The 19,119-nt window shown below is 38.8% G+C and overlaps 1 protein-coding gene across 6 annotated transcripts in view; it reads right to left on the bottom strand.

Annotated features, from left to right (window-relative positions):
- Nucleotides 1–19,119, bottom strand: part of MYOM1 (myomesin 1) — a 289,844-nt gene that overhangs the window by 248,200 nt on the left and 22,525 nt on the right. For 3 of the 6 annotated variants that reach the window (XM_052703414.1, XM_052703413.1, XM_052703415.1), the window contains exons 8-19: nucleotides 19,039–19,101; nucleotides 17,242–17,406; nucleotides 16,706–16,867; nucleotides 12,787–12,928; nucleotides 11,384–11,583; nucleotides 9,346–9,402; nucleotides 8,853–8,977; nucleotides 7,074–7,257; nucleotides 6,125–6,299; nucleotides 4,052–4,173; nucleotides 2,785–3,111; nucleotides 984–1,180 (exon numbers count right to left, since the gene is read on the bottom strand). In XM_052703414.1, coding sequence (XP_052559374.1) covers nucleotides 984–1,180; nucleotides 2,785–3,111; nucleotides 4,052–4,173; nucleotides 6,125–6,299; nucleotides 7,074–7,257; nucleotides 8,853–8,977; nucleotides 9,346–9,402; nucleotides 11,384–11,583; nucleotides 12,787–12,928; nucleotides 16,706–16,867; nucleotides 17,242–17,406; nucleotides 19,039–19,101 — 1,919 coding nt within the window. The remainder of the gene's footprint in view (nucleotides 1–983; nucleotides 1,181–2,784; nucleotides 3,112–4,051; nucleotides 4,174–6,124; nucleotides 6,300–7,073; nucleotides 7,258–8,852; nucleotides 8,978–9,345; nucleotides 9,403–11,383; nucleotides 11,584–12,786; nucleotides 12,929–16,705; nucleotides 16,868–17,241; nucleotides 17,407–19,038; nucleotides 19,102–19,119) is intronic. The other 3 variants (XM_052703418.1, XM_052703417.1, XM_052703416.1) reach the window with 2 other exon arrangements.

The following is a 19,119-nucleotide window of genomic DNA, read 5'->3' as shown; positions in this document are numbered from 1 at the left end:
TGGTAGTCGGGGAGGGAGCAGGATATTGCTCAACAGTTATACTGATCTGTTTCATGATAGGCAGCAAGTTCACTTAAGTCAAGAGTTGTCCTTGTAGCAGGGTAAAATTCAGTCCTGGCATTCCTTTTCAATTGCAAAACAGCTCAAATAGATTGTAGCTAGCACTACAACACTTCTAAACTGGCCTTTAGAAACTAATCACAAAACCCAGCTTGCACAAGCTGGTTCCAGTACCAGCAAGCACTCGAATAGGTCCACCAAGACCAGTAGGAATGCAAGTTGTTTTGATGGCCTGACTTCCAAAAATCCAGCCTATGCCCAGAAGAATTAATTCACAGATTATGGTTGGTGCCAGAATAACAGACAAGTTTACAAATAATTGTAGAGAGAAGAATTTAATGGAGTTAACTAAATAGTGCTGTCCCCAGGCTTCTCTATTCTTTAGTGAGCTATTTGTTAAATGAGGATTTATGTAATAAGGTGAACAGAAGAGCATCAGTGTGGTAAATGTTGCACTAAATGTATACATAAAACCTCTATGAACAGACTATTTCCATCACTTTGAGACAAACACTAACAAGGAAGCTAGTAGAATGACAAAGTATTTCATGGTACCATAGAATTTCTGCAGTACAGGAAGCTGCAGTTTCGATAACATATTAACCATATGACACGAAAGCACTGTTTTAATACCATCTGTTACAGTTCTCTGATGTCACAGCTACCACTAAAATAATGTCTATCACTTCCGTACCACCTTTCAAGCAAGATAAACCTTAGAGGAAGGACAAATATGTTTACTATGATCCTTAGTATAATTTTGGTATGTTTCCATGAGAAGTTAGCAGAAATATGCACCTTGGATATAATGCTCTGAAAAATCAATCCGTGCACTAAATCACATTACCATCCTAATCTGACTTTGAGAACTCTTTTGGAAATACAGTTTGCACCCTCAGCAATAGCAGAAGTGGATCTCTCACCCTGTATGCCCTCTCGCTAACGGCTTTAATGTTGGCCTCCCTCCATTTCCCAGGAACTCCACCAATCACTTCACGGTAGTTCACGTAGTAGCCAGTAATTTCAGTTCCCCCAGTGGCTTTGGGTTGTTTCCATCCTAACACCATGGAGTCCCGAACACTCTCAAGGACCGTGATGTCATATGGTGGAGATGGAGCAGCTGTTTCAACATGAATAACATGTAAGTAGGAAGTAATATCTCAATAGCCAGACAGGCATCTGGTTACCATATTCAGGTGGCCCCCATCCTGCATTTCCAAGTTAGGAAAATACTTGTGCGGCCAAGGGGAGTTCTGCTGGAATGAGAAATGAAGGATAAAAGCTTCCATAAAGCAAACATGAAAATCCAAATGGCATAAGAATTAATTTTCAAGATCATTGGGTTTTGAGAAGCAAGCTGATACGCAGTGAAAGAATGTGTTGCAATTGCAGCTCTGATGTAAGTGATCATGAACTTGTCTAAAACTGTGATAAATGAGGAACTAAAATTATCATTACAAGAAAAGTAAAACGTTAGAGATGCAATGATTTGTTTTCTTTTGCTGAAAGCAAATCCTTTTTCACACACATAATAATTGTTGTAATTCCTTTTTTCCTATTAAGGCCCCCATTCTTCCCTTCACAGAATGCCAGTTATCTGTTTATTACTATTATTGTTATTAAATTTACACACCATGTAGATTTTATCATTGCACCCTTCATCTTACCTTAAGGAAGTAAAGCACGATCATAGGCACTGTAGGCTGACTGAAAATGGAACATGTCTGTTACTGGAACTTACTTTACAAAATTTGCTGCATTATCCACTTTTTTTTTTTTTTTATAATTACAACAAAAGAGAAATAATTAACTTCTCCCAACCCGTTTTCTTACAATGCCCTCTCCATACATATTGGGGAAACATTTGCTCACACTTAGATATCACGCACTGGTTAAAAGCCCTATCTGTCACCTTCCAAATTTGATGGAAATCTCACATCACATACTTTTGTCTTTGGTATTCTATCACAGCGTTAGTTGCCCCCAGGTGCAGCCCTGTATCTTGTTTGCTGTTCAGAGTTTTGAACAAGCTTTTTTCAGTCTCACTTCATGAATCTCCCATGGCATGGGAAGTAAACTAAATTCATTCACTGGCCAAGTACCAAGACTTAAATGAAATTCAAGCTCCATATTTCTTAGGCGCAATGAGTGTTTAGGTGTTGACAACATAAACTGTGATTTTGTCCACGTGTCTTCAACTTGATAGGTTTCCCTCATTACAGATAACCATCAGTCAGAGATATAATGCAATGTTCATTAGCACCGCATCTCAGAGGATAAGCCGTAGCTTAGGCACAAATCCACAAAGGATCTTCACACATCTTTGCACAACGCAGATCTTCATACTTACCGTTGTAATCAGATTTTGTTTCCTCCACACATACGTAACCCAGAAACTACGTAACAAGACTCCTGACAGAGAACAAATTACTGACGTGGTGTAGACATACTGTACGGGATATATTAGTATATACTCCAGACAAGCTATTACATTAGTGAAGGAGTAGACATTTCACTTTCAATAGCCAATAGATTTGTGTAATGGTCTCTGATAACAAACATTAGATACACGACTTCCATTTGACTTGAGCACATAGTTACTGTGACTGCTGGAAGATGCACCACTGGAGAGAACGTTCCCTTGTGGTGTAGCTGAGTGCAGGTTGCAGCCATCCAAGGTGGATGTACCAAAGCAGTGAAAGCTATTTATTTATTAATTCTCACCTATATCTTTCTTCTTTTTCATTTTTTCCATTGTCAAAGGATCCCCGGGTCGAGACTTACTTGCCTGCTTAGCAACGATTTTTTGTGGTGCAGATGTGATAACATCCTTAACCATTTCTTTCAAGTTATTGTCTCCTGTACTCCCCAGTTTGTCAGAGCTACTGGGTAGCGGGTCTCTATTAAATTTAGCATTGCATTTTAGCAAAGCATCTGTGTCAAAGATAGGCTGGGAGGACTCATGCATGCCTTCCCAGCTGGTAGTGCAGTCTGTTAGTCCATCAGCTTTACCACTCAGTTCAGGACACACACCATGAAGCAATCCTCCCCCTATAATTGCCAGAAAATAGTAAAGACATTTTGAATTAGAATACATTATTTTTTATCATTTACTCAACAGAGCATAAAATGCAGACAGTGAACAGTACAAAGAAACCACGACAAATCACTATTCTTATGGACAAAAAGCTACGCTTGGACTCACAAAAATTTGAAATGCGTAGAATACCTCTTAACATCCTCACAAGTTATTTTCTTTTAATGACATCTAATTTTCAGAGCAGAATAAATACGGAAAGTTAGTGTTAATCTTCATTTTCTATAATTATTTTACTATTAGATCTTCCAAGTCATATTTTTATTCTTTTAAAAAGATCTTACAAAATTACCAAGGAGCACATTTCTCTGCTCTAGGGTTGAGTTTTGTGATTCTGATGTAGATGTAGATAACAGTGAGGATGTTGAGACAAACGGTTTGCTCTAGCCCAGTGATCTCATTAATCTGTATGGATTAGTTCACGCAGTGGCAAACAGAAATATTTCATCAACAAAGGAAGAACACACAGGGTTATAGAAAGTTTGCAAGAAGCACACTAGAAGTACATTTATTATTAGGTTTAGGTGTGAAAACACATTTCTAAGGAGATGACTATATGTAGGATGGTGTGTGTTAGAGGCAATAAATACCACATTAGAGGATCAGAATGACATTCCTTCTTCCTGGATGATTATGAAGTGTAATTGGCAGTGCCCTCCTACAGCAGTTCACAAGAAACACGTGAAGAAATCTGAATGGTGAACAGTCTACAAGGCTGCAGTGACTGTTAAAGTGTGGCTGTGATGCAAAATGTAAGAGCTACAGGTAAAGTATCATGTGGACAGCACTGTAAACCAGGATAATTAGTTATCAATAGATGTTGAAAACATCTTTATTTAAATATATATATAGAGAGAGATTTACCATTGAACAAAGCAATAGGAAACAACTTACCAATGGCTGCTTGCACTTCTATAGGCTCTGAATCCTGGGAAAATTCACTGAGTCCAGCTGCATTAACAGCCCTGACTCTGAAAATGTACTTCTCACCGTTGACAAGCCCATGGCAAATGAATCTAAAACAAACCAGCAAATGAATTATTAGAGTATTATGAAGAAAATAAAAATCTTAAGGGGTGTAGAAGAAGCGTTTCTTCCGTAAAATTTATTCTGGTTTCTGAAAATTGAGGTTAAAATACGAACCCAGTAATTATATGAAGGTCAGAGAAAGCAGAATGAAGTATCTAAGAACGTACTTCCTGCAAATAGAATGCCTGAACTCACATATTTTATACAGACCCTTTTTTACCAATGCTCTTTCCCACCTATGACTATACAAGTTCTTGTGTTACAGAAGGGTCTATATTACTTTCGCTGATATATAAGATTCATCCTTCCTAATGGAAACAGTGGAAAAATCTGCAGAGATGAGGTCTGCATTTGCCTGTGGGATTCATTCATTACATAAGCAGAAGACAGCTGCAGCACAAGTCCCCATCGTTCACATCCAATCAGAAATGAAAAACTGCAGCGTACACAGAAATCGCAGGACATTTAGCAAGACCCCCCAGAAATGTCCAAACTTTTATGGTACTTCCATTATTTTAAGTCAGACAAGCTATTTTAGTGGTATAGTTTTTCAGCTGTATTATACAATGTTTACATTTTAAAAAATCATGTTTTTTTCAAGTTGTTCCCCCTTAAAAAAAACACACAATTCCTCAAGACATAAAATTCCTTTCCTTTTGGAAAATAAACAAACAAACAAACAAAGTGTTTTGTAAAATATTTTAACATATTATTTAATATGTATTTTAAGTGTATTTTATTTCATGTTCTTTTCATTATATGCTCCACAATGTTATATTCTGTGCTTCAAAGACTGACATCATGCAATAATATAAGCAGAAAAATAGCATCAAAAATATAAAACATTCCCAAAATTTTACTTCAGGGAAAAAAAATAAAACCTGAAATTTTCAGGACAGAACTTACATCACTCATTCCTCCAGACTTTTCCAAAGCATTACCCTTCACCTGGACATTCACAGAAAGTGAATTTCAAAACATCAAAATGTACTGCATCCAGTAAACTATGAGCTACAGCTAATGCTTTGAAGTTGTCTCAGTCCCAATAACATTAGATAACACACAGCCTGTGCCTGTCTGTATCATGCACCACATTGCATAGAATAAAAATGCAGTGATAAGAGCAAAAGCAGTGTATTTATGTAGCAGTATAAAGTAATTCAAATCAATATTCTTATTTTTAAGCTGAGTAAAGATCACATTTTATATTCTGAAACAAGAAAACAATATGAAGCTTCATCAACACTTGATGTAGCCATAATAAAAATAACAGTGATCCAGAACATTCTATGATTCTATAATTTTACGATACGAGAGCTTAGAATATTGGCACAAGTGGTTTATGAGCATCCATTAACATCTTGATAATTGCAAGTGACAGAGCAGTTAGAAAGTAATATTGTTGGCATGAAATAGTCTGCATTTCCTCCTGACATGCTAGACACACAGGCCCAGAAATGTTTACAGCGGTCTTCCAACTGAAGGATTTTGCTTTCAAACATGATGTAGTTCAGTTTTCCACATTCGTAAGTTCACTCATTCCTCATTGTACCATTTCTCATCAAACTGATGGATACAACAGCTAGTGAGTTGTTTCTCTTCACTGCCAGTATCCATATTTCCACCACACCCCTTGACTAATTGTTTTCAGTACAAGGTTGATTATAAATTACTTTTGGACAAGAACCACATTGAAATATGTTTTTATAACATCTTACAAGAGTGTAAGAGTGATTTCAGCCTCTGCTGGCTACCAAAGAACAATTACTACTACTAGTACTATGAACATCTGAAAACACATAAAAGCAATCAACCAAAAAAACACCAAAAAAAACCCAAAACCAAACCAAAGCAAAAAAAAAAAAAAAAAAAAAAAAACAACCAAAAGCCATAACAACCATCTGGTGACCACAATCTCCATGTTTTAAAATCCATTACCTTGTGCCTTTGACTGGATTGTTGTTGCATGGTTCCCAATGACCAGATCCAACCACACTTGACTCGATGTAATATCCAACCAACTCCTTGGCATCTGGGGGTTCTGTCCAAGTGACAACAACGGAGGTATCTGTGTTTCTAGTTGGCATAATACGGCCAGGAGGTTTGGGAATATCTGGGGAAGATAAGCAGAAATAAATTAATGACCATCCAGAAAAAAAAAATCACCAAAAAAAAGTGACATTCCAATCTTGATTGTTTTAGCACTGATAATACACAATGCAGTGCACAGAAGAAGTTAGAAAGCAATACCCATATCAAATAGCAAAACACACCTTCAGTATTTTTTGAAGAGAACTGTTTTACTCTTCTTAATGAATGAAGTTTATATAAATCAAACTGAGGTGAAATGAGACAACCTGGGAATTTGGTTCAAATCTGCATTGGAGTTCTGGAAGAAAATGCCAATGTAGATAAAGCTACTATGCAACTAATAGACAAGTAACTAATTCTTTGCTGTGGGGAACATCAGGGACTTTTTTCCAGTAGAAATAGTTTCTGCATCCATATAAATATTAAATCTTTCACGTTTGTTTGATTTGGCAAACGAGGAAGGTTAAACTCTGCTCATGTCTGGGCTTATGTTCAATATGGTCTCCAAAACAGAACAGTTTTGTACTTTATTGAGCTGCCATTTTCTTCCATTGTTTGCAGCCTTTGTGGTTCTTGATATCATTATTTGAGCTTAACTCCTTCGGCTTGTATCTGCCATTTGACCCTACATTAAATGTTTGACAACCCAATCCAAAATTATCTTAGCTGAAGGGAATACATCACTGACCACTCTTCATTTTCCAGTTAGAAGCTGAGCAGCTATCTTCAGGCAAAACAACCACATAGCAAACTGAAAAGATACCATGAAGAGAACTTAGTACTTATGATCACTCACCAAGTTTGTCATCCACCACAGTGGCTTCAGTTGCTTCTGAAGGCTCACCGATTCCAGCTGAATTGCAACAGCGAACCCGGAAGCAATAGGATTTGCCTTCAGACAAATCAAAAACTGCAAAGCGAGGGGACTTCACAGGGATCTCGGTGTTCACCCTTTGCCAGTCCTCTGTGCCAGCAATGCACTGCAGTCAAACCCAGAAACAACATTTTGAACAAAACTCTCTCAACACAGAGTCTAACCTGACAAGGCCTATGTCTGCTATGGAGAAGAGGGAGTCATGTCCCTGGTTTTAGCCATTCCACTGTATAAGTGTATTTCAAAGCTTATTAATCTGCCAGATGTCCAGTCACTCCATAAATCACACATGCAGGCTTACTGTTTTCAATATACCAAAGCTAAACACCTCTCCACAGCAAGGAATTGTCATTTTTTAACTGCATTCAGCTCTGCATCTTACTCCCCAGACCATTTTCAACAGAAGTTCTGCAGACATTCAACACCATCCACATGAATACATTGCTTCTAAATGCTGTTGTGTCACTCCTGAGGATGTTTTTGAGGTGGCTTCCAGGATTAATGAAGATGTGCATTCAATTTGTGAATTGCTTTTGTTTCTGTGGCTGGAAGTTCTACTTACCGTGGTCACTTATACTGTTAATATTAGTAATTAATTATTGTCTTGCATTAAGAATAATTTCAAAGAATATCCAGGTTTCTGTGAGATTTCAAATACTCAGAGAAACTTTACTTAAATATGTGACATTAACGTTCAGTATTCTGCATGCAGTAAGTTGTCAAAAAATCAAAATAGACTATATTACATGGGAACTCAAAATTAATGTATTCACCCTCTGTAAGACTGTTGCTAGGTGAAATTCCTTTCTTTAGATCAGATTACATTAGAGAGATGAAAAACATGAAATGGGAAGATATTTATGTCCCTCATGATGACAGCTCTAGAGTGATAAGAAAAAGCACTGATAACAAGTTTGTGGGAGTCATGAGGTACTAGTAAAATGGTGAAGATGGTGAAGATATTTCTGGGCTGGTAACCATGCAAAGAAGAGCTCAGAAAAGGACACTGAAATGAAAAGTGATTCGGTTCTAGAAAATAAATTTTATCAACTTAGTTGAGGTGGTTAAGTACAATTGAAAGCCAATATAGAGGATAAATACAGAAAAGCAGCTGGAGAAGCACACCACCCACTGCCTTATTGTGATCACATCCACTGGTTGGTCTCCAGAAACATTTAGCAAGTGTTGATGAATGACAGTGGGAGGAATGACACACCTTTGCTTCATACACACTTCCATGTCAGTACCAATTTGTCAGACTGCCCTCCTGCTGCCATCTGTCACGTGGCAACAAAATGCAATGGAATATTGGTAGGAAGGTTGAACCTCTACTGCCGTATCACCAACATCCACCACTGATGTCACTGGCCAACATCATAAAATAGGAGGCATTACCTTTGTAGCAGCCCTCAGACAAATCATATACATACAACTGTGACTTTGCACTGTGCTTACTCACTATAGTGAGTTTGTCAGCCTATCCACCCTATGGCAGGTCAATGACACAGTTCAGGAAAGTATATTACAGTTTGAGACACATTCTTCAACCATTCTTATAAATCTCTGTCATAGTAGTTTATCTTAATCTAATAATTACATTAATGAAGTTCTAATCCTAGCTTGAAAGTGGAAATGAAATTTCAGCAAAGAAAATGTTAAAGAAGATTGCTGTATCGTGATTCTGATTTTCTCTGATTTTACCTTTTCCACAAAATACATGATACCCTCATGGCCCCGCTGTCCAGGAGGTTTCCAGCTCAACACAACATAGTTCTTGGTAGCTTCAATAACTTGGAGGTCTGTAGGTGGACCAGGAATGACACCCTCTGAAATATGAAATGGAAAAGAGTAGAAAACGGAAACGAGTGTGAATTTCTTCATATTTGCATCAGAAACACTACTATGATTAAAGTATAGAACAAGCATTAATACACTTTAGCACTCAATGTTTTTGGAAAACTTAGGGTTTAAAGTTATCTAAATACCAGTATTAAACGTCCTTAGTTTAATGCTAAGCATGTTTGTTTATTACATCCTGAATAATGAAACCTCACCTAAAGATGGAGCTGTTCAAGGCTGAGTGACTCTAAGAACAATTCTAAGAACTTTGAGTTTGTGCCAAAGTCCACTGAACTCAATGGAAGCTTTCCTAGTTACTCAGCCAGGCTTTTGTAGGCAAAAGGGCTGTGTTTACCTGCAGGTTCCTCCTCAGTGACAATAATCTGTCCTGTCCAAGGAGCGGAAGGGTGACCTGAAACAGATGCAAGAGAGATCATGTAAATGAGCCTTCAGGAACTTCTGAAATGATGACAAAACCAACAAAATTGTCATTTGCAAGCTTCATATGAGCTCCATTTCTGGTGACTACTCATGTAAGGATACTCAAAGCTAGTTTTAAGGCTTGCATATTGAAAGCAGTTCTGCAATCAATATATCAAGAAATATTTAGTTCACTGAGACATATACTCCTTCCTGAAATTTCTCTGAAGTCACTTAAGTGACAAGTAGAGGTATTTGGCTCACTCAGTTCATCTGTTTTAGAGAATTCACTTCCACTTTATTTTTCCTGCTACGTTCATTTAGTTTAACAGCCCGCTCATTAAAGGAAGAGCCAAACTCCTGCAGGCTGCTCTTTCTCTCCTTTTAATCCACTTTCCTTCACATTATCAGCTTTCAAAGCAAGGGCCATTGTCACATGAATGTCACACGTCACAGGAAGTGCTTGGCCTGACTTAACATACCCACGCGATATGGTTTGGGTAGCTTTCTCTGTGCTTTAGCATTATCATGTTATCACAGCTATGTATCAAGCTATTAACCACAACAACATATTTTCAGAGATAATCTTCACAGCTACTGTTCTCCACTTCAAAGTTTCACCTTTCATTGGCTGATTTGCTTTGGAAGTGTGAGCAAAGATTGAGCAGAGGTTTGTGACAGTGAAAATGAGGGGATACAATGGGAATAGGCCACCGAGATCAGACTCCCTCTTTGGAGACAGCTTCCAGTCCTTCCAGTGAAAAGAAAAGTCACTGTAACTGGGGTTTCACATTTCTGACACCGTAATTCCTTGTGGTGATAAACCTGCTTCCTCCAGCCTTCTGGTTTTTTTTTTTTAATGGAAACCTCGACCATCTGATAGCTGTCTGTACCTTACAGTGCTGAAACAGTAAGACATGCAAGTTGGGACTGTTGGTGACCTGTAGCTTTACATACAATACCCCTTTCACATGAGTATAAATAAATGAATTTTAGGCATATTATTTTGGCATATGGGTAGAGAAAGGGATTTTGAAGCAAACTCCTCATCAAAGCCTTTGCATTTGGGATATCACCCAGCCACAGGAAAAATATCCTTGGCCTGTAAAATGTTAACTGCCATAGAGGCAGTTGGAGAGGTTGGGTTCAATAACCTGTTGGGTTGCCCTGATATTTTGCTGATGTTACTGCAAGACTTCAGTCATCACATGGGCTGTGGCACAGAGAGAGGCTATTTGCAGGGTCTGCCTGGCTATTTTGTTGGTTGAACAAAAACAAGCCTCAGGCAATTTACTCTCCTGTGCCCTTTCCCCTCTCCCTGCAAGTTCAGAATGCAGTGCTGCTGCCAGCAAAAGCTGTTAGAGCTGTTGGAACTCTCTGCGCAAAGAGCACTGAGATGATTCCTTCTTGGCAAATGTGCCTCCAAAGATTTTGTTTTTGAATTGCTCCCTCTAGTGGGATTTCAAAGGCTTATGAATAAATAGAACTTATAATCAATAGATATCAAGATGTTATAATCACAATATAATTGTATAATCAACAGATATCAAGATGTTATAATCACAATATAATCAAGAGAATTAGGCAAAGTAGACAACAACCACAAGAAGAGAATAAGTGGAAGAGCTTACCCTTCGGCTGAGCTCACCAGAAAACACCAAGAGAGGTGATCTCCAGAAGAGATCCTTCCCCTCTGGTAGCCAGCTCTTAAATAGGTCTAGGAGGGGTGCAGCCAGGCTCCACCCCTTCCGGCAGCACAGGTGAATTGCCTTCACCTGTGCTCCTCTGGCTGGCTCATGGCTCACCTCAGGTGATCAATCAGAGGTTCAGGCCGTGACTCAGCAGTTCCCATACAATAGAATCAGACTTCTTTTTTCTTTTTTTTTTTTCTTTTTTTTTTTTCTTTTTTTTTTTTTTTCTTCGAGTTATGACTTTTTAAATCTCTCAGACAAGCTGCAAGAAGGACACCTTACTTCTCAGTCTGGCTCTGTCTGCGGGATCCAGGGCAGCCACAGGCTCTGACACACGGGATGGTAGGCTAACACCAGCTCTGTTCACCGCTCGGACTCGGAAGATGTAGGAGCGGCCCTCGATCAAACCAGTGACAGGAAAACGAGCAAACTTCACTGGAGTCTCATTGCATTGGGTCCAGTGGGTGGTGCCAACCTCACACCTGCAAAACACAAACAGGATAAGTGGTCCTGGGAAGGGAAAAACACAAGCTCAGGGCACCCAGCCCTCAGAGCTCCATTCATGTTCATTGGCTGGACATTCCCAGCTTCTTCAGCAGTGCAGTCTTCCGGTGACACAGAAGCAGCTGCAGGAGAGGGGTCAGGGCTGTAGGGCCATGTGGGAATGCGCTAAATCCCTTGCAGCTGTGCTTCTTCTTTCCTGAACTGAAGAGGGGACACGGGCACAACTCATTTCAAACTGTTCAAACCCTTCAAAGCATGCTCTGGGACTCGTGGGGTGTGTCGGCTTCAGCATATTTGAAGGGATGTGAAATACATGGATCCTCTGCAGTTGCCAAAAGAAGAGTTCATCATCTGTGATGAACCCAGCTCTAAGATGTCTGTGACAACAACTGAAGTTGGACGCTCAGTAACATAGTTATGTTATCCCACCACAGTGTGGTGGGATTCCATTTTCATACAGAATCACAGAGTCATTCAGGTTGGAAAAGACCAAGCATCAACTCACCCCCACCATGCCCACTGACCACATCCCTCAGTGCCACATCCACACAATTCTTGAACACCTCCAGAGCTGGTGACCCCACTACCTCCCTGGGCAGCCTGTGCCACTGCCTGACCACTCTTTCTGAGAAGAATTTTTCCTAATATCCAACTGAACCTCCCCTCGCACAATTTGAGGCCATATTTTTAGAACTACATATTTCCAAATCTTACTGTTGAAGAGAAAAATATGTAAATGTAATTTGCATTAAGCTTATCAACTTAATTGCTCAAAAAACAACAGCATGTAAGAGAAGTCCAAGTCCCTCCAAAATCACATTTTGCTTTCTGGTACATAGTAAATGTTTGGTTGCAGGAGGGAGAGCACTGATATGGGTAGAGCCAATCCTGAGAGCCCCCAACACCACAGTGTCCTGAGGCCTCTTGAGCCTCATAGGAATAAGTAAGGGCTGAGCAGCATCTCACATAATCATTTCTATGTGCTTACATGAAGCAGGCCTTTATTACTCTCATTAAAGTTATATCAGGCCCAACCAGCTTAAAAAAGCATTATTTTTGTAGCCAGTAATAAGAGTGAAAATAAAAATGACCACTTTATCTCATGCTCTCAAATGTGCTTTTAGGTTTTTGAGTTGAAATGCGCAGCAATACAAATTTTCCACATCAGCATGCTTGCTGACCTGTCAATGAAGTATCCGAGGATGGGGTTTCCTCCATCAACAGCTGGCTGCTTCCAGGACACAATGACATAATCCTTGTTGGCATCTAAGCACTGCACATCCAGCGGTGCGCCAGGGGCTCCTGGGATCTCAGCATCAGCATCTATGAGGATGGAGACACAGATTTCCTGATATGAAACAAAGTTCTTTCATAATTATTTTTTAAGGACAAAACTCTACTCCTGCAGAGTCAAGAAAAAGCTTCAAAAACTATTTGTTTTTATATTGGTGGTGTCTTTTCAGGTTTTGACTTTTGCAGCATTTACAAATGCATTTACAGCATATTGTAAACATAATTGATCTAGGCATTTTTAACACATATTAGTACTGTGGATTCTAATGAGGTAGCTGCCAGAGGCACAGCCAAAGTGCATGAAAATTTGGAAGACTATTTACCTTCAATGTTACTTAGGAGATTAGGCTGACATTTTGTCTTGCAGTCATGCAATGGCTCAGTCACAAGGTTTTAGTCTCAGGATATACAGCACTGTGATCTCACTCACTGCCATACACCTCTATGGAAACACTGACCGTAGAAATATTGACACAGCTCTGACCCCACCTTCAGATCTCATCTGCCCCTACAGTAAGAGCTGGGAGGCAAAACCTCTTCTCTTCAATCCTTTGTGTCATTTTTGTTGTTGTTGTTTTTTTCCAAGGTCATCCTCTGTAACGATCAGCCTTGTTAAAGTACTGTTTGCTGGACACTCAGACACACAACAAAGACATCTGCTGAAGAAAAGACCAATCTGAACCCTGGTTTATTTTTCAAATGAATGAAATACCTTCACACATAGTCTTTCATTGTTTGGCTTGGGATGGACATGATCTGAAAAGGTATCAAAACCCTTTGAAGTTGAATTACACCACAGATTTTGGAATATAACTTTCCTTAGGATGAGTATATTGTTTCTTTCAAGCATTTGTCACAAGTATGAGATTGTCGGTGTCAAAGGGCCCAGACTCTAACATCAGCTTCCAGACAAATCTTACCCAAAGCTTAAAAATCAGAGCATAGTGCTGGGAATTGGTAAATACTCTGTTTACACAGTCATAATTCAGCTTGAGTGATGTAGCAATTTTCTTGTAGGGCAAAATAACTCTTGCAAAAAGATTATATGAAAGATTTTTAAAGAAGAGATATCTTTCCTCTATAGAACAGAGTTTCTACAGTCACAAGTAACGTTCAAGCCTCACTACTTCTAAAGACAATCTGACTTAAGACAGCTGTATATATGTAAAGAAAAATGTTTTGCAAACAAATGCTGTTCTTGCATTCCATCTAAACCCCATACTTTTACAAATGTTTGATGCTTCAGGGTGCTACAGGATTCTGTATTACAAGTTATGCCAATTCCAGTTTTTTCTGCTTTTGGCTTTCAGAAATAAATGCTGTATATGAGTGTTTATCATGCTTGATTAAATAAAGCAGTAGTCTTCAGAGAAAAAAACAAACAAACACTCCTCCCTGTATCTTCCCTTTTAGGCATAGTTGCATTACATAGAATTTTTGAAGCTGTGCCAAAGTTTTTGAGTTCAGTTTCTAACTACAGCTAACTCGGTATAGTTTTTAAAATGCATAGAGTAACCAATGCATTTAACATAGCAAAATAATAAGAACATTAAGGGTAATAACAAGATATCTTCAATAATCTCCCTATGAATTACAGAATTATAATTATCTATATCTCTTGCTTGATAGAACATGAGACATCACAGTTTCTTTCCAAGACAGACTAGGAAATAGCTGGGACAATCAGCATTGCTCATCAGTCTCACTGGTGCTAGGATTTCATCCCTGGCTGCTTGCTGATGAATGCTGACCTGTAACCATGGTAAGAGGAACCCATTTTCTCTGAACCTGCCAAGTCCTGGTGTTACAAGCCTGATGAGCACCCTGCTCACCTCCATCACTGCAGGAGGATTTCTACATGTGATGCAAAAAGACAGCTCCTTGCACTTCAGCAGCTAGCTAAGAGTTTGTACTGAACTTGTCTACAAATTAGGAGGAGCAGTGAGAAGTATGCTGGCCAAATGAGGCTGTGCAGAGAATGTAAGTAGAATATAATTAATCTAATTAGAATTTGGCAAGTGCATCAGTTGGCTACTGAGATACTCTTGTGAAAGAGGCAGCTGGTTCACAGTCAGGTCATATTTTCATTGTTGTAAGTGCTAGAAGATGTAGCAGGAATGAAGGTAATCATTTATTTATATGGTAGCCCAGTTTTAAAACCAGGCAAGGAAAACAATCCCTAATTCTTCTCCTTGTTGCTCAGTCTCACACACACATTCCAGCAAACTCTTTCCTCGGGCGACAAAAACATTTGATTCAGTTATATTTTCCAAGCAGGCTGTTATCTCACACAGCTTTGCTAAACTTGGGAACACGTTACCACTCTGAACACATTCTCAGAGCCAAAGATTTCCAGAGTCTTTTGAATTAGCATTACATGCTTCAGCTGCTTTTAGCAGCTGGGACAGATATAGAGTCAGCACGTAACCTGATAAGCCACTGCTCTTCTTAAAGAAATACTTGCTCTAATAGAAATACAAGGAAGTTTTTCATGGTACAAGCAAACAACACCCAGAGGAATGACATTTTAATCCTGTACCTAAATTCAGGAGTCACATTTTCTGCTTTTCCTTACAGAATCACAGAAGGGTGAGGTTGGTAGAGCCTTCTGTGTCCATCAGGTCCCATCCCTGTTCCAGAAGAAATACTCAGAGCAGTGGTCCAGGACTGTGTCTGGTTGGGCTTTGAATATCTTCAAGAATATCTTCTCCACAGCCTCTCCAGGCAACTTGTACCAATATTCAACAGCCATCATAGTAAAAAAGTATTTTCTTAAATTTGAAATGTTGAAATGGACTTTTCCATTTTGTTCATTGTCTCTTGTCCTGTCACTGGGTACCACAGAAGTGTCTCACTCTATACTCATTACTCCTCCTATTAGGCATCTGTACACAATGATGAGATAACCTTTGATCCCTCTCAATCCCAGAAAGAACAGACACAGCTCTCTCAGCCTTTCCTCACATGTAAGACATTCCTTTCACTTTGCAACCCTTCACTGGACCTTCTCCAGTATGTCCATGTCTCTCTTGTACTGGGAGTCCAGAACTAGACCTGGCACTCCAAACATGTCTTACCAGTGATGAGCAGAAGGGAAGGATCAACTCCCTCCACCTGTTGGTGACCTTGTTCCTAATGCAGCTCAGAATATCACTGGCATTTGCCACAAGGACACATTGCTGGTTCATTTTCACCCTACTATGATCCCAAGACCCTTTTCTGCAAAGCTGCTTTCCAAAGAGTCAGTCCCCAGTCTGTAATGGTGCATGTGGTTATTCTTCTCCAGGTGGTGATCTCTGTATTTCCCTTCTACTGTATTTTTTTTTTTTTTTTTGAGCATTATGCATTAGTGAAAACCTCCCAGCTGAAGCAGAAAAATCTTGATCTGCAGTTCAGCAAGTGTGAGATGGTTACAAAAATACATTTTAAAGTTACTTTATAGAATTATCGTTTTTTGAATTATGTTCAGTACTGTTCACAAGCTGAAGCTGGGAAAGGATGAAGTTACATCAACAACAAAAATCTGATCTCCAAAATGCCAATACGGTTTACAAGCTTTCTAAAATGTGACATCAGAGCTTGAGGAATACTCAGTTTTTGCAAAGATAACACTTGGAAGCTGTAATGCTAAAATCAATTGTATAAAATATTTATATAAATTAATATAATTCATTTTATGTAAGCTATTGCGTTATGTAAAAGAATATATATACAAATTGGAAATAAACACCTAAAATGACTGAGATTTACTTTGCCAAAAGGTTTTCCTCATTTCTCCAGTGATGTGGTTCATAAGCAGTGTCTTACCTCGAACAAAGACATAGCCACTATACTCCTCATAGTATTCTCCCATCACAACACGCAGAGTGTAAAGACCTTCATCTTCCTTGTTCGCATGAGTCAGTGTTAAGGAAGCTCTCTCCCCAGTCCAGTGCATCTGGACCCATTTGGATGGTGTAATAAGAACACCTAGAAATCAGAGAATTTTGTAATGAGAATTAGCTGAATGCTGTGTATAGCTTGAAATAGATTGGAAATACACAAGAGACCATCCCTACTGTTCAATTTTCTATCTTCAAAGACAGTCAGAGCTGAAAGCCAACTTTGCTCTCAGAGTTTAACTTTAGAATGTAACAGCTTTTTGTTGGCTACTGCACAACAGCCTCGTGTAATTACTTAAGAAATGTAATAAATAGGAAAAGCTACAGAAACTATGTTGATGCATCACAGAGAAGTTAGAGTTGATGAAATGTTTTTAGTATTTAAGCTTACAAAAGAAAAAAAAAAGTTAAAAGTCATTTACATTGAACAAATTTATATTTCTTTTTGTCAAAAGTTCTCACCATTGCGGTACCACTCAATGTCTGGTTTGAAGCGCTTGATATCAGGACTGATGACAACCGTGCAGCCCAGACTCATCGTCTCACCTTCTCTCCCAAACGTTACCTCAAACTTGTCAATAAATTTGATTTCGAACCTGGAAGCGAAGCCATGTGGGGTAACACCAACTGTACAAGGGAAAAAAGTCTGGCTGCTTACTTATTCTTTTATTTCATGATAAGAATAGTAAGCAGTAGTGCCCACTGATTATAAATACAAGCTCAGGTAAAGTTTAAGATATGAACAGAAATAGCATATATTCATTATCCATATTGAGAGTGTATTGCAGGGTCACATAATCCAGGCACGTACATATCACAGGGAAACAGCTTTTTCTTTATTCATAAAACTCCAGTTCAGTTTTTCAGGGAAAAGCTCCTTCAGAATTTCATTCCGGAATTTCCACAATTTCAGATTTGGTGTTTTATCATTTTATCATAATGTGCATGCTTGTAATTTAAACTTACTTCTATTTATGACTACTAATGTATTCAGGTCAAATTATCTTCAGTGTATACTCCTTTTTCATTTTCCTCTTTAACTCTTTGCTCCATCTCTGGACAGTTATGTGTCCACTCAGCTTTCATATTTTTAGCCTAAGTAGATCTCTTTAATGAACTTTTAAAATAAAAATGAGCTCTCCACTCCCTTGGGCTTTCAGGTGGCCTGTGCTTGTTCCTGAATTTACCTTTCCTGATGTTGTGTAACCTGAACAACAGAAATGTTCGAGTTGGAAGAGTCCTTTAAAGATCATTTAGTCCAGCTCCCCTGCAATGAACAGGGATATCTACAGCTAGATTTGAGACAGAATATCCTATGTGCTTTATACCTATGTCCGGCATAGGTGCTTTCATCATTCTCCTGAAAACAATTCTGCTGATAACATTTAGGGTCATTTTTTCCTTTTCCACAACTGCCCTATGCTAGTAGCTCACAGTCTTCCTGTGAACAGTGCACACAAACACATTGATATCTTTCACTTCCATTACCAAATGATAAATTCCAAATAATATTCAAAACTCACGGCCTTGTGTTTTGTAATGTTATCAGTGACCTTTCTTCTGTTATTTCAGAGCTTTAGTAAATAAAGGGCTTCTCGTATACCTTTGCAGCACACCTCTCATCCTACTTGTGTTGCTGCAATAAGGGCTTAGGGCCCTTAAGTCACTCAGCATACATAAACTGTTGGATTTTCTTTTCATTTCTGATTCATGTATTCATGCAATACTGTAAATCACTTCAAACTGATTTTTAGATTTCTAGCTCTTCTGAGCTAGATGCTCAAGTAAAACAAAAAAAAAAAGACAAAAACAACAATGATTTATTTATTTTTTTTAACTTGATACAGCCAATGTATTCACATTTGCTCCTGGCTATACGCAATTGTACCACATGCAATTCACATAGCAGCAGAGAAAATCTATTAAGTCAGCTGTCTACTGACACACATGCACCCCCTAACCCTTTTTTCCTGGAGATGTTTTTACGTATTGCAAGAAGTCTCTCTTTTTGACAGATATTATTTCACAGCCAAGTGCAATACTAAAATGATGCTTCATGTGTGAACAAATAGCCACAGACCTAGAAGGCAACGTCATTTCCCCCAGCAAGTTAGATTAACACATCTGCAATGGAAGAGCTCATACCTAAAGATGACCTGCTCTTTTTTCAAATAATGTTACAAAATATTCTGCCTATTCATTTGTCATGATGTCACTGCCTCAAGTGAATGTGTCAAACAAGCGTGTATTGCAACTTACGGCTCAGAGGCATGGAAAACGTCCCAGCATGCAAATGACTGGCATCAATTTCTCCTTTATACCCTGAATGCACAAAGAGAA

The sequence above is a fragment of the Tympanuchus pallidicinctus genome, unplaced genomic scaffold, assembly GCF_026119805.1.
Source record: "Tympanuchus pallidicinctus isolate F22 unplaced genomic scaffold, pur_lepc_1.0 scaffold5, whole genome shotgun sequence".
Lineage (NCBI taxonomy): Eukaryota > Metazoa > Chordata > Aves > Galliformes > Phasianidae > Tympanuchus > Tympanuchus pallidicinctus.
This window is presented reverse-complemented; position numbering and strand designations above follow the sequence as displayed.